Source organism: Stegodyphus dumicola, chromosome 5, assembly GCF_044657685.1.
Source record: "Stegodyphus dumicola isolate Sdum_Otavi_A_Nest chromosome 5, ASM4465768v1".
NCBI classification, from domain to species: Eukaryota; Metazoa; Arthropoda; class Arachnida; order Araneae; family Eresidae; genus Stegodyphus; species Stegodyphus dumicola.
This window is the reverse complement of record NC_140772.1, coordinates 61,528,438-61,542,168: the sequence shown is the minus strand read 5'-3', so window position 1 is coordinate 61,542,168 and position 13,731 is coordinate 61,528,438. Positions and strand designations below refer to the sequence as shown.

Genomic DNA, 13,731 nt, shown 5'->3' with positions numbered 1-13,731 from the left:
GTTTTTTTCGAAACTTCCGGGGTCTGGACCCTGGCTTTTACAGGCCCCTCTACTCGTTTAAAGCTTTCCTTTCAACTTCTGCCTTCTGGGTTCTTGTTTTCAGATTTCCTTTTTGGGCCGTGACCTTTCAGCTTCGATGAGTTAGCTTGAAAGCTCTTTCCCCCCCATAAGAGCGATTTATGTTTCTGGCCTGTTCATTTGAGGATTGCCTTCGGAGACCTTGAGAATACGATACCCCTCTAGCTTTTTCCGCTATTCTGCGATTTTGAAACTTGACCGCCAACTCAAGAGTTCCTGCAATGTGCTTGGGTTTCGAATTCGAAGTAATCCTGAACAGCAGGTAGCAATCTTGTTAAGATTATTTCAATAATCTCCGCGTCGGGTTTCTTCCCATACAGCTTATCCGTCAGTTTAATTTTTCGCAGAATAAAGTCCGTCATCTCTTCTGTATCCCGTTGATAAAAACTATACAGTTCGGCTTCTAGCCTTGCTCGGTCTTTCACTATGGGGAAGGCCTTTAATAACGATTTTTTGAAATTTTCAAATGTATATGTTTGGCCTCCGAATTCCCCTAATAAAAATTTGCCTATATTCTTCCACCATAGCGAGGCCTTAGTGCAGATGTGGCAATGGCAACATTCTGTCTTTCAGGCACAGGGTATAGCTGACAATGCTTTCTGAGACCTTCTAAGAATATCGCCACCTAATTTTTTCCGTCGAAATTGACGTTTGGCTTTATTGATGCTCTCATCGTCTGGAGCAGGTATCCAAATCCTTCTAATTGGGTCGCCATTTCTTGTTGTTGGACTTGTACAGGAGTTTCCATCCAGTGTTCGGCCATTACAGTTCGAAAAAGTGTTCGGGCGCCAATGTGATGTTGCGTGACCCCAACTTGCCCGCAACCGTAGTAGTGACTGCTATGAACTGGAATTACATAAACTCTTAAGAAGGGTTTAACTCCCTTTTTATTCCACTTAGAAGTTACAGATGCGTTCACTTGACGCTCACAAACTATGCCGACCCGGCGGTTAAATAAAAATAAGAAAGTACAACTAAAAATGAATAAGTAACAAGTCACTACCTACGAGGCTCTATAAACATGACTAACTTAACCGCGTTCTAAGATACAGCTGAGATTTCAGCAAACTTTCTTAATAAGAAGTTGAAAGATTCAACTAACTGCCGAAGTAGGCTCACAGGCCGAAACGCGCGGTTCTTAAATTTCTACCTAGCAACCTTCACGCTCGTGAATCAAGAAAGCACACCTACAAACTCGTTTCCCTTCTATTTAACTCAAATTACTTCTGCTAAAAATTTAAATACTTTGCACGTTCTACTAAAATTTACATACTCTGGCATTGGGAATTCCAGGGGAAAGTAAGGCTTGACAGGAAAGATAGCTTAAACTTAAAATAAATGTTAGTTAAAATAAATATAAACCCTACAATATAATCATGAGCACTTAATGAAAACTTGGAAAATCCATATCATGATGAGCTGCTAGGAATTTCAAAACTGCTGCAACAAGGTATTAGGTAGGTTGTCATTTGATTTTACTGATCAATGTGTGTTTACACACATACATATAAATACCTGGAATGAAAAATTTTAGAAATGTTTATTGTTTTCGATTTAGATTTGAAGTCTCCATAAAATAGAAAATATTGTCACTTAAGAAAAATTTTTACTGCAAATCTCATTTGCAAGGGATCCAGGGAAATAAATGTACTGCTGCATTTTGAATAATTTAGTCCAAAGGAGCATTAGCACAGAAGGTCTATTAGTCTCAAAACAGCATTTTACGTTGGTTCACTATAAATGGCTCATCACTTTTTAAATTGTTGCCAACATATATTATCATCCTTTATTATATTTAAAGAAATTAAATAATGAAGAATCTGCATGAATGTATGCATGTTTCTTTCATTGTGAAAACACGACTGTACCTAGAACCGTCAAATTTGGAATAACGTAATCCTCCACTTAAACATGGGCACTTGGAAACCTGAATTTTTAATTTTGAAGTTTTATCATTTATTTCATATTTTGTAAAACTTTAAAGAATTTTTGATTAACAAATTTGATGATTTCAAAGCAAGCAATGGCAACACTGCACGGAAAAATAAATTTTTATCTCCAGGTTGCGAGACTTTGTCGAAAATTCTAAAGCCATGCTGTTTTTAAATGTTTTGTGATATTGCTGTTGAACTGAATTTTATGTGATTTAAATGCGAAGAACATGATATTTAATAAATAAAGGTAACACACAAAACTTATTAAAAAAAATTATTGGGTGTAATATAAAATCTGAAAGCTTTCAGATTCCTTTTTATTTAATCATTTCTTTAATTAATTAACGTGCAAGTCTGAATATACTATTAATTTACCCTGAAATATAATAGTAGTATTCTTTTCCCTGTCATTTGGTCTCACCTTTTTGAACAACTCATTTTAACCCTGTGAATGGCATAGACTTTTGGATCTGCTCCTGAAGACCTGTATTTAAACAACTTCTACAGAGGCTGTTCGCCCATTTTTTAGACGATTAGAGGATTTTGTATTTACAGAAATATTTTACCTAAAACTGTTGTATTTTAAATGTTCTATTTGATAACAATTACCGTATTTGACGGCATATAAGATATACTTTTTTTTTCTAAATTTTGTCCCAAAAAATTTTCCTGCATCTTATACGTGAAGGACTTTTAATACTAAATGCTATTTTTAACCCAGATAAAGGTCTAGACACACATAACTTTTTCTACATCTGCTATAATTATTTTGCGCATGCGTGAAATATCTGTCGTCAAAAAGTGCCAAAGCTCGAAGCTGATGTCGAAGTTCGAACAGGTTCGACGATCACATTACGTCTATGGAGCCTTTCCTTCTTCACATAGACTTTCTTTGACTCAGCCGACACACATGTCGGTATCGGTGCTACTCTGTATAAAAACGTGTCAGTATCGGTGCTTAAAACTATTTGTTTAAAAAACATACCCTGGAGAATATGACTACAGGAAACAAGAGATTAAGCTATACAATTCAGTGTAAACTAGGAGTGTTAAACTACGCTACGCTAAGTGCATGGAAACAGAGCAGCAGCAAGGCATTTTGTTCCACCTCCTACCGAAAAAAATGATACGTACTTGGCGACTGCAGGAAGATAACTGAAGACTGCTAAAAAAAACAAAAACATAGCCTTCGATGCCCAGCTCCATCTTAGCCTGAACTTGAAAATGCCATAAAAATGTGGATGATATAGAAGAGGAAATCTGGGATAAGTGTTTCAACCAAAATGATAATCAATGAGGCCAAAGAATTTGAAGAAAAACATGGGAATCAGAACTTTTCAGGGCCTGAGGGCTGGTGCTACAGGTTCATGAAAAGGCAAGGCTTATCAATGCGCACAAAAACAACTATTGCACAGAAAATGCCAGCAGATTAGGAATTAAAAATACTAGCATTTCATAGGTTTGTTATAAATGCACGCAAGAAAACTTCTTTTGAGCTTGGTCAAACAGGAAATATGGATGAAATTCCACTCACATTTGATGTACCATCCAACAAGACTTTGAGCATTAAAGGGTCTAAATCAATAACCATAAAAACCACAGGTCGTCAAAAAACCCGATATAAGGTAGTTCTAACATGTTGTGCTGATGGCACAAAACTACTGCCGTTTTCATGTTCAAAAGAAAAACTTCCAACAGGTGTAATTGTTCATGTTCATCCGAAAGGCTGGATGGACGAAGCTGGAATGAAACTGTGGTTACAGAACGTATGGGCGAGGCGACCTGGTGGACTCTTAAGAAAACCCTCTCTTTTGGTTTTGGATTAGTGTAGCGTCCATAGAACTGAAACCATAAAGAATAAAGCGAGAGAATTAAAAACCCAGATAGCTGTCATTCCTGGTGGACTGACTAGCCAACTGCAGCCTTTAGATGTATCGGTGAATAAGCCATTTGAGGAAAAAGTATGAGAATGATGGAACAAGTGGATAGGAGAGCCACATCACACCCTCAGGTGGAATGAAGCGGCCCTTTATTTTACAAGTGTGCGAGTGGGTAAAAAGATCTTGGGAGGACGTAAAGGCTGAAGTAATTGTAAAGTCCTTTAAGAAGTGCGGAATCAGTAATGCTCTTGATGGAAAAGAAGATGGCACGTTATTCGAAGAAGGTGATACTAGCCATTCTCGTTTTCGATGATGATTATAGTGAAAAGGATTTTTATGGTTTTGAAAGTGATTAAAGTCTAATTTCATGATAGGCAACGTTTTCCTTGAATCTGTGTTTTTTTTGTTGTTTCTGCTTTATTTTGTATTATGTTTGATTGCTTGCCATTCATTCATTTATTCATTATTGAAATTTACATATGTTCAAAATTGCTTGCCGTTTGTTAATTTTCCTGGCTTTTATGAAATGTGAGAACTAAAAGAAACCACATTTTAAGTTATTGTGGTACCGCGCTGTTGCTCAGATTATTGAAACTTTTTTCCCCTTGTGTGTGGTCTTCTAAATAAGGGTGCGTCTTATATGCCGTCAAATACGGTATTCTTCACTATCTTTCTACACCATAATTTCCAAGACAGTAAAAGCCTTTTGTAATAACGGAAGAGCTATTTTATCCTATTCCTCTCAAAGAGCTTTCGAAAGCCCAAGGAGAGTTGTAGGTTGATGTCTGGATAACCTGCTTTTTAAAGGTCCAAAAACGCAAAAATTCAAAATTGATACATCAGGAGATTTAATAGGGATACAAGTGAATGGTATGGCCTTCATACCTGTTTCTTGTTCTATTTTCCCCTAGAAATTAACAGGGTTTTTTTTATGTGTGGCTGCTTGCTTTGTCTTGATGCAGTTCTACTGCTTGATGACGCTGTGGGCGAAGAAGGTATTTCTTATTTGAAGATTGGGTATGAAATATGTGGAGTTCATCTTAACGTTTTTCTCCACTCTATTTATTTTTGATTTGTCCTTATATGAAACATTGTTATGAGCAACCATGGAGGTAGGAAGTAAGATGGAGTCACCCTAAACAAGTTTCTTCCGTACCCTGCTCTGAAGCACCGGCGATCCCTATGTGGTGACCAAAACATTGGGTCATTTACCATTGAGTTCTATGGGATTTGACGCGTTCGGATGTAAATATTTTGTAATTACGTCATAAATATACATATAAATGTATATATATTCTTTTTCTACAACACTTCGGAGTCCTAAGTATGTGAAAACAACATATTTTTAAACAACATTTCATTCTGAACGGAATTAAATGCTATACTTTTCACAGGACAGCTTTCTCAGAATGGTTTAATTTGAATGAAATGTTTTCACAAGTTTTCGTTAACTACATTAGAAAAAAAATTAAGGTAATTCGATTTTATTCGGTTAAGGTACAAAAATTACGATCAAAGTTTATTGTATTATTAATATTAAAATTATGCATTATTTCTTTTCTATTTATAGAGCTTCTTCCTAAAATACTTTCTTAAATATGACATGATTTTTTGGCTTCTGAGGCATCTTTTAAATCGAAAAATGTTTATAATTAATGCTCTATTCGGTTCATTTTAAATTAGAGAATTATTATGAATTAGCAAAATACTTTAAATAGTACTAGACTTTCTCTGAACATTTCTGAAAGGGAATAAAATAAGTTTTTTTTTTTTTTTTTTTTTTTTAAGTATTATTTAAAACTTGTAACTGAGTTATTATAAAGTATAAGGGGAATAATTCTTTTAATTATACTTATCAGATCTTTTTTTACCCTTCATTTCAACAATACATATTCCAAAACTCTTTATTACGTTCTTAAGTGTGCATCTCATAGCATTTGCTTTACAACACCTTTTAACAGATTGCTTTCCATTACGAACAATTCTTGCTTAAATAGTTTTATAATGTATTTGTCAACAGGATTTCAATTTATGTTTACAATTCAATATTAAGTTTATTATATATTTAGATAACATTTATAATCATTATAAATTAGATACATTTAATAATTAGATTTCTTCACAGTACTTTCACAGTTGTTTATAAGTGAATAAATTCTTCATTTCAAATACATTTATAAATAATTTAATGAATATTTAAGTATTTTGTCAAAGGCAGATACATGCTTTTTGCAAGCACATGCATAAATACCCATACATATTTCCTATTTTTCATTTCCGGCATGTGCAAATCTTTAATTTCTGTGCATTCACTATATTTTTCGTTTAAATGTACCGTAAGGTATTTTTCATTCTTTAAGCATAACATTTTTCTTAAAATCTATATTTTTGTAGTGCAACAGCTTAGAATTTTATAAAACAAATTCGTAATCAAAATCGCTCTTGTTAGTTATCGAAAAATAACCAAGATGTGATTTTTGCGTAAATGTCACTAAACTACACAAATTGCTATTATCCATCACACTATGAATGTTTCTTTCATGCGAAAGTGTCCCTTTTTCGATTTCTATGGAACTGTCGTGTGTCGAAATACTATCAGAATCTTGTCAAGCGAGCTTCTGAATGTAAACAAAGAACACCCCGTCTGGTGACCCAAGCTTCAAAGCAGTGCTTCACTTTTAGCACGGGTTGGCCCCTCCTCCCTTTCCTACCTCCATGTGAGCAACAATCATAAATCCCTTAGAAAAACTTTCTTTAAATTCCTTGAACCATGTTTTAAAATTTTTTTCTTCTTTTTGATGATAATAAATGGATCTGTGTTTATTGCAGTCATTTAGATACACCCAAGGTTCATCTGTTGTGACGACATTTTTCTATTTTTATCAAGATTTTTCTCATAAAGAATTCTCATTAAGAATGGACACGTTTTGCACATTTCACATAAAGGGAGCCCACCAACGGCCGAGCGGTAAAGTCGCTGAACACTGGTAGTTCGGTCAGAGGTTCGAATCCCGCGAACGGGCTGGCTGCATGGGCGTTTTCGTGGTTTTCCCCATGTGTAACGTGTATACGAGCCAGTTTCCCTTAGAAAGTCCTCCACGAAAGGCATCCCTCCCCTTAGGCAGATAGCCCTAGTCTGCTTTGCCATAATTAAATACACCAACACCAACATTTCTCATAAAGAATTCTGCAGTGCATTCTGCATATGGCGATGTTTTGTGGAGAAAGACAATGGACATCATGTCTTTTTGCCTTTTTAAGATTTAAATCAGCCATAATCACTTTGTGTACAGTTGACACTGAGCATTTTAATAATTTTGCAACTGTCTTTTGGACTTGGCGGATTTTATTTTAACATTAAGGATCTTGCCTTTGCAACATCCAAAACATTCTGTTGTTTCCCTTGGATATGTATATGGAACAGGTTTTTCACTTGAATCCAACTTTGAGGATTTTTTCCTTTCTTTTTGATAATATTACCTGTCGTATCTCTACATATTGAAAAATTGGGGCTTTCACAGTTTTTTTAATAATTAGATATGAACAATTTTCTTCGGAAAGAACAGAAACATAGTCTTCCATCCATTGCTTCTTTAAAAACGCCCTTGCATCAAAACAAAATTGTCAAGTAGCAGTTCATAACTTATACTTTGAAAAATATAGTTCAAAAAAAAAGTTCAAAAAAAAAGTTCCGAGCAGAAATAATTTTTTTACAACAAAGTAAAATTGTCTAAAAAATCTGTGTACAGCTTCTGTATTAGTTAAATTCTTATAATTATAATTTTAGTCTCTGTTTCCTTAAATTTCTGTTCATTAAGATGACATGTATATTATTAAAGAAACTAAGAAAAAATATTTTAAATTATAATCATTAAATATAATTTGGAATATTTTCCTTTAATATTTCTTATATACCAAGTGACAAAGAAATCTCATGACCGAATAAAGGCACTCCAGCCACTTTGGGCTAAATTACACAATTTTCTGTTCTGTTTCTTTGATATCTGGAGGACTGATTCTTAAACTTATGGGCTATCCTAATACTTAGCTTTAAATTGTTACTTGTATTAAATTGATGTCTGCTTATTAAGATATAAGGTATTTTCTTCCTTTCTTTCCCGCATGTCTTTGTGGTGTAATTAGAAACATACTCAATGCATATTCAGGAGGTCCAGAATTCAAATCCTAGTAAAGGTTTTGCTCGTTTGTCATGTCCCTTGCATCAAAAACTCTAATGACTGTACAAGTGGTGATTGAACTAAAAGGTAGTGAACAATAGTGGCTATATTATAATCCAAAATATAATATAGCTAGATTCTGCATCAGGATTTAGCGACTGTGTCCCCTCATCTCCAGTCACCCTTTAAAAGCAGGAATATACAGGTATTTTCTCCTTCCTTCCCTCCTTTTCCTTTGTGGTGTAACTAGAAGTACATTCATATTCAGGAGGTGTCCGGAGTTCGAATCCTGGTAAGGGCATTGCACATTTTTCACTTTTCAGCATTAACTTAATGCCTCTACAACTGGCACCTAAATTAAAAGGTGGTGGACTATCATTTGTCACCACCAAGATTTGGTGACTGGGTCCCCTAATCCCCACTTGTTCTTTAAAAGGGAAAGTATATAATGTATTTTTTTGCACCTTTCTGCATGCCTTCAAGGTGTAATTCGAAGCATACTCAACACATTTTTGAGAAGTCCAGGATTCGAGTCCCAGGGTGGGTATTGCTAATTTTTCATGTCTTGTGCATCAAACACCCTAATGACTGTACAAGTGGACGATAATTAGTCACCAGCAGGATTTAGCAACTAGGTCCCCTCATCCCCATTCACCCTTTGAAAGCAGGAGTATATAAGGTATTTTTTATCACCCTTTTGCATGCGTCCATGATGTAATGAGAAGCGCATTCAACATGTATTCAGAAGGTCAAAAACTTCCAATCCTGGTGAGGGCATTGCTTATTTTTAATGTTTCCAGCATCGAACACCCTAATGACTCTATAAAGATCAAGTTGATTTTTTTTTTATATAATTAGATGTTTTTTGTATTTTTTAATTTCTCAAAACTTCAGCTGTAAACTCTTTCAGAGGTTAAACTTCAATCTGATATTTTCATATTGCAGTTTTTTAGTGGGTAGGTAATTAATATGAGCTGCTGCTGCATGAAAACTATTTTTCATTTGAGAAAAAATTTACATTCTTTTTACTTCATATGAAACTGAAATCCTAAATATAATGTCCTTTAAATATATAATATATGATTATTTATATATGAATAAAGGCTTATTTTTATTTCAGTTATATTAAGTAAGTCACAATTGTCCAAATTAAATATTTTTTGAACTCATTTTCTTTTGCTTTGGTTAATCATTCTTGTGTAAAGGTCAATTCTAAATCATAAATTAAATGTATCTATAATTAGTATTTGCCTTGTATTGTATTTTTAAGAAATACAACTGAATTTCATATAAGGTTAATACATCTTAAATAACATGCATGAAATATAGGTAGATTCTGCAATTCTGAATTAGTTCCACTACATACTGAAGTTAGGCACTAGAGGTATATATTGCTTTGGCAATTATCTGAACATTAGTTTTTCTCTTATGATATTTTAAAATTTATTTAGTATCTGAATTCTTATTTTTTATGGACATATTTTGCAAACAGCTATTTTAAAGTATATTATTATTTTTTAAATGAATAATTCTTGTGTAAGAATTTTTTATTCTCATATTTTATTGGTGTATGCACATCCAGTTTCATGTTGATTACTGTTTCTTATAATTGCACATTTATTACTGGTTTAGTGAAAAGATGTTAGTTCTCCGAAAAAAATTAGTAACTGCTGGAAAAATTTCATCTCCTGGACATCAAGAGAAAACTGCATGTGACCAATTTTTAAACAGGTGTGTTTGAGCTAATCTTTGTCTATTCTAATGAAAATTTTTTATCTTTCTATAACTCCCTTTATAAGTTCTGATTATAAATATTCTGTAAATTGTATTATCAAATACATATTCAAGGTGTAACTTTTAAGAAAAAAGGCTGAGTACCTGTTAACTGAGCTATGTAGCTTAGGCCAGAAATATCTGGAAGATATTCATATTGAATAAACACAAACAAGCCATGCAGTTTCAATTCATTATATTGTTAATTTTATTAATTGTTTGTACTTAAATCTTTAAGAATTGTTGCTTTTAAAATGTTTCATTGCATAGCATATTTGCAAAGGGCATTAGTTTGTATTATTGGTGCAAGTAACAAATAATTTTTCAGAGCATATTTTTGCCATAATAAGTTTTCATAATTTTTTAACAAACAGCTGTAATTCAGAAGTCAAACAACAAAAATCAGCATTATACCTACAAAATTTTCACAGGACTAGTTTCGATGGTTTTACCGAACCATCATCTTCAGCTGCAAAACCGCAAATGTTTTGCGGTAATTTGCAAATGTTTGCGGTTTTGCGGTAAATGCAATTTGCGGTTTTGCGGCTGAAGATGATGGTTCGGTAAAACCATCGAAACTAGTCCTGTGAAAATTTTGTAGGTATAACGCTGATTTTTGTTGTTTTACTTCTGAATTAGTATTTATTCGGCGTGTTATTGTGTCTTAAACAGCTGTAAGTTACGCACATTTTCTACTGGACTTAATTTATATTTTCAAAAATGCTTTTGCAAACACTATCAAAAACAGTTATCTCTTCCTTGTGATCTTGAAGTGAAGAATTTTTCCATAATTTTGTTAAAAATACTAGTTTTTTTAAACAAACCTTATATATTTTATAAAAATAAACTATTTTCTATTGAGTTATTAACAGTTAACTTCAGAAGCATCTCATTATTAGTTACAATAATGCTGCAGATGTTTATAAAAGTATCATTTGGTTATATTGTAAATTATGTCAATTAAATGTATTGTGAATTATGTCAATTATAGATATCATTTAAGATATAATTAAGTCATAAATTACTAAGAAATAGGTTTTCTGCTTCATCTTTTCTATTTTATTATTGTATCTGCTTATTATTGATTTGATGATAAGTTGAAGATCTTATCCCATTTTAAATGGTAGCACTCTGCCATGTGAAAGATAAATTAAAGATCATATGTCTCATGTAATGGCATTATTAACCAGGTTATGTGTATAATGAATGCCCTGATTGTCCACATGTTAGTCTCTCAGCTTAGAGGGAAACTTTTGAAAAATTCTTAAAGATCACCCCATAATAATATCTAAATTTTTTGTTTGTTTTAAAAGCATCTATCATCAGTCTACAGAATGATGTAGCTCAGTTTTTCCATTTTTACTTCTTTCTACGAAGTAAAAAGGAAGTATTGTAATCGCGAAAAGTTTCAGGCAGCATATTTCAACGAAAATATCCATTTTGACCGCTATCGAATGCAATTTAACGATGTTTTTGCATGATATCTGTACATAAGGACAGAATAAAAGACTCGTTTCCTTCAAAAAAATTATAAAACTGCTTTAAAATGAATTCTGAAGGGAATTTTTCATGGCGTCTGTACAAACGTATGTACGTACGTATCTCGCATAACTTAAAAACGAGTAGCATCAGAACGTTGAAATTTTGTATATGGGACTGCTATAACATGTAGATGTGCACCTCGTATTTTGGTTGCAATCAGCCGCACCAAATGTATATAAATATATTTATATATACATCCACTCTGTTACCCGGCTCAGTGATCTCAGTTTCTTTACTCGTATATGTTTGTAAATTGTACAGTTTTTGCTTTAAAAATGATTGAATTATGTAGTTTTTATGCCTTTAGTAAATCTGTATGCAATATTTTTAGAATTATCAACAATTTTAAAGTTGTATAAGTGCCGCTAAGCCTTTTTTTTTATGGCGGCCATTGATTGTTTACATTTGAAACAGCAGACTAGTGGATTTGTTCCCAATCTAGAGAAACTTAGCTTCACAACAACAAAGATAACGCTATCATTTATTATTGCCAATTAAATCATGTTTAATCCTTTCTGGAATTTTTTTGAGGAAATAAGTGTTTAAGATTTACTAGATAATTTTTTATATAGGTAATTTGAGTTTTTATGTATTTTTGCCTTCTCGCAAAGTGAGAACTGAATTAATTGAATGAGAAATACTCAATCATCTGTGAAAAACTGTTTCTTTTTTGTTTTGTTTGCTTAATTTCTTTTATACATCATTCTAGCTTTATTATAGTATTTGAATAGAACATGTGGCAACGATTAGATAATTCTATTTTTTATATGATATAAATTTTGTGCGTTATGAGTTATAATATGAACGAAATATAATACTGTTAAGTGAATCTAGCACCAGAGTGTCGCTATGGTAAACAAATACTAGAGTGAATTTTAAAGAATGCATTTATTCTATTGTAGTTTATGCGCTGTCGGCGAAGTAGATTTAATTAAATCCAATGAGTTTAAATGAAATGCAAGAAAAAATGCATATAATATAATATTCCGTACAAGGAAGTCATGTGGTGTACACATCAGATTTTTTGCATTATGTCAATCAGATGTGAATCATGCAAAATTTCCATTTTTGAGAACTGCTGCTTCCTGTGACTCAAATCATTTAATGCTGCTGGAACTGCTGTTTCTGTGACCTGCTGAAGCTTGCAATTCAATGCCATTGTACCTATTCACTCTGCCTGCATCAAAACAACTTAATTTATTTATTACTAAACAAATGTGAAAAATAATTCTTACATTTTTTCATGATTATTCATTAAAATATAACAACTATAAGCAACTAATCATTATTTTATTTTTTATGAAATCTCATTCAGTTTATCCTTGTCCAGTTACTCTTGTGTATTAAAACTTCATCTGATTTCTTCCATAATATATTACCTCCTATTCTGTCTAATACAGTGTAACCTTGAATCATTATTAGTTAACTTCTTGAACAATTTGATTTACTATCTCAATAGAAAACGTCTCGGATGAATTATGCCTTGAGTTATGAACACTGAAGTGTTCCAACATGTGCCTTTTTAATGTGTTTTGAGGTAACCTAAGCCATATAATTAATATTCTGGGAGTTCTGAAAATATCATTCTAATTATTTTCGTCACTTAATTTTCATAAACAAACAGCAAACGACTTACAGGACCACAAACTCACTATAGAGGAGATTATGCAGATTGGGCTGCAGGCAAAGATTTTGAGAACCATTCCATACCTCACACCTCACTTTAGAAACAGTTTAAAACAGAGGCAACAATAGATCACACTGGACGAATTTTAAAGTGGAACAGAGGCCCATTGAGTCTCAAGCAGACTTGAGACAAAGAAAAGATAAACAAAGATACCTAATAAGATAATTATATGATGTTTTTATGGAAGAGAATTTCACATCCAAATTCTGTTTTTTGTCATTGTACAGTGTGCCATCCGCTCTTCTTTGTATCTTATTTTTGCTCTATTTTATCTAAGTAATATTGTTAATATATTTTTTTATATATATATTTACTGATTCCGATTGGTTTTAAGTTATAAATTTATGTGTAAAGTGCTGTTGCAAGGTTAAAGTAAACAATCTTGTGTAGTCCAGAAATGAGTTAATACAATCTTGTGTAGTCCAGGAATGAGTTAATACAATCTTGTATAGTCCAGGAATGAGTTAATGTACATGGAAAATAAATTTTACATTAAATGCTACAGAGATAACTATTTCAGTTTATGAATATTCCAGTCGATGAACAGCATTCAGAAACAAATTAAATTTGTGAACTGAAGTTTTACTATATTTTGAATTACAGTACAAAGTCCAAATTCTGGACCTTCAATAACCAGAATAATCTAATATCCGGACATC

General features: G+C 32.8%; 1 protein-coding gene across 6 annotated transcripts in view; it reads left to right on the top strand.

Moving 5' to 3' along the window:
- Window positions 1–13,731, top strand: part of LOC118185255 (uncharacterized) — a 472,173-nt gene that overhangs the window by 433,193 nt on the left and 25,249 nt on the right. For all 6 annotated transcript variants that reach the window (XM_085816706.1, XM_085816708.1, XM_085816705.1 and 3 more), the window contains one exon: window positions 9,703–9,801. In XM_085816706.1, coding sequence (XP_085672832.1) covers window positions 9,703–9,801 — 99 coding nt within the window. The remainder of the gene's footprint in view (window positions 1–9,702; window positions 9,802–13,731) is intronic.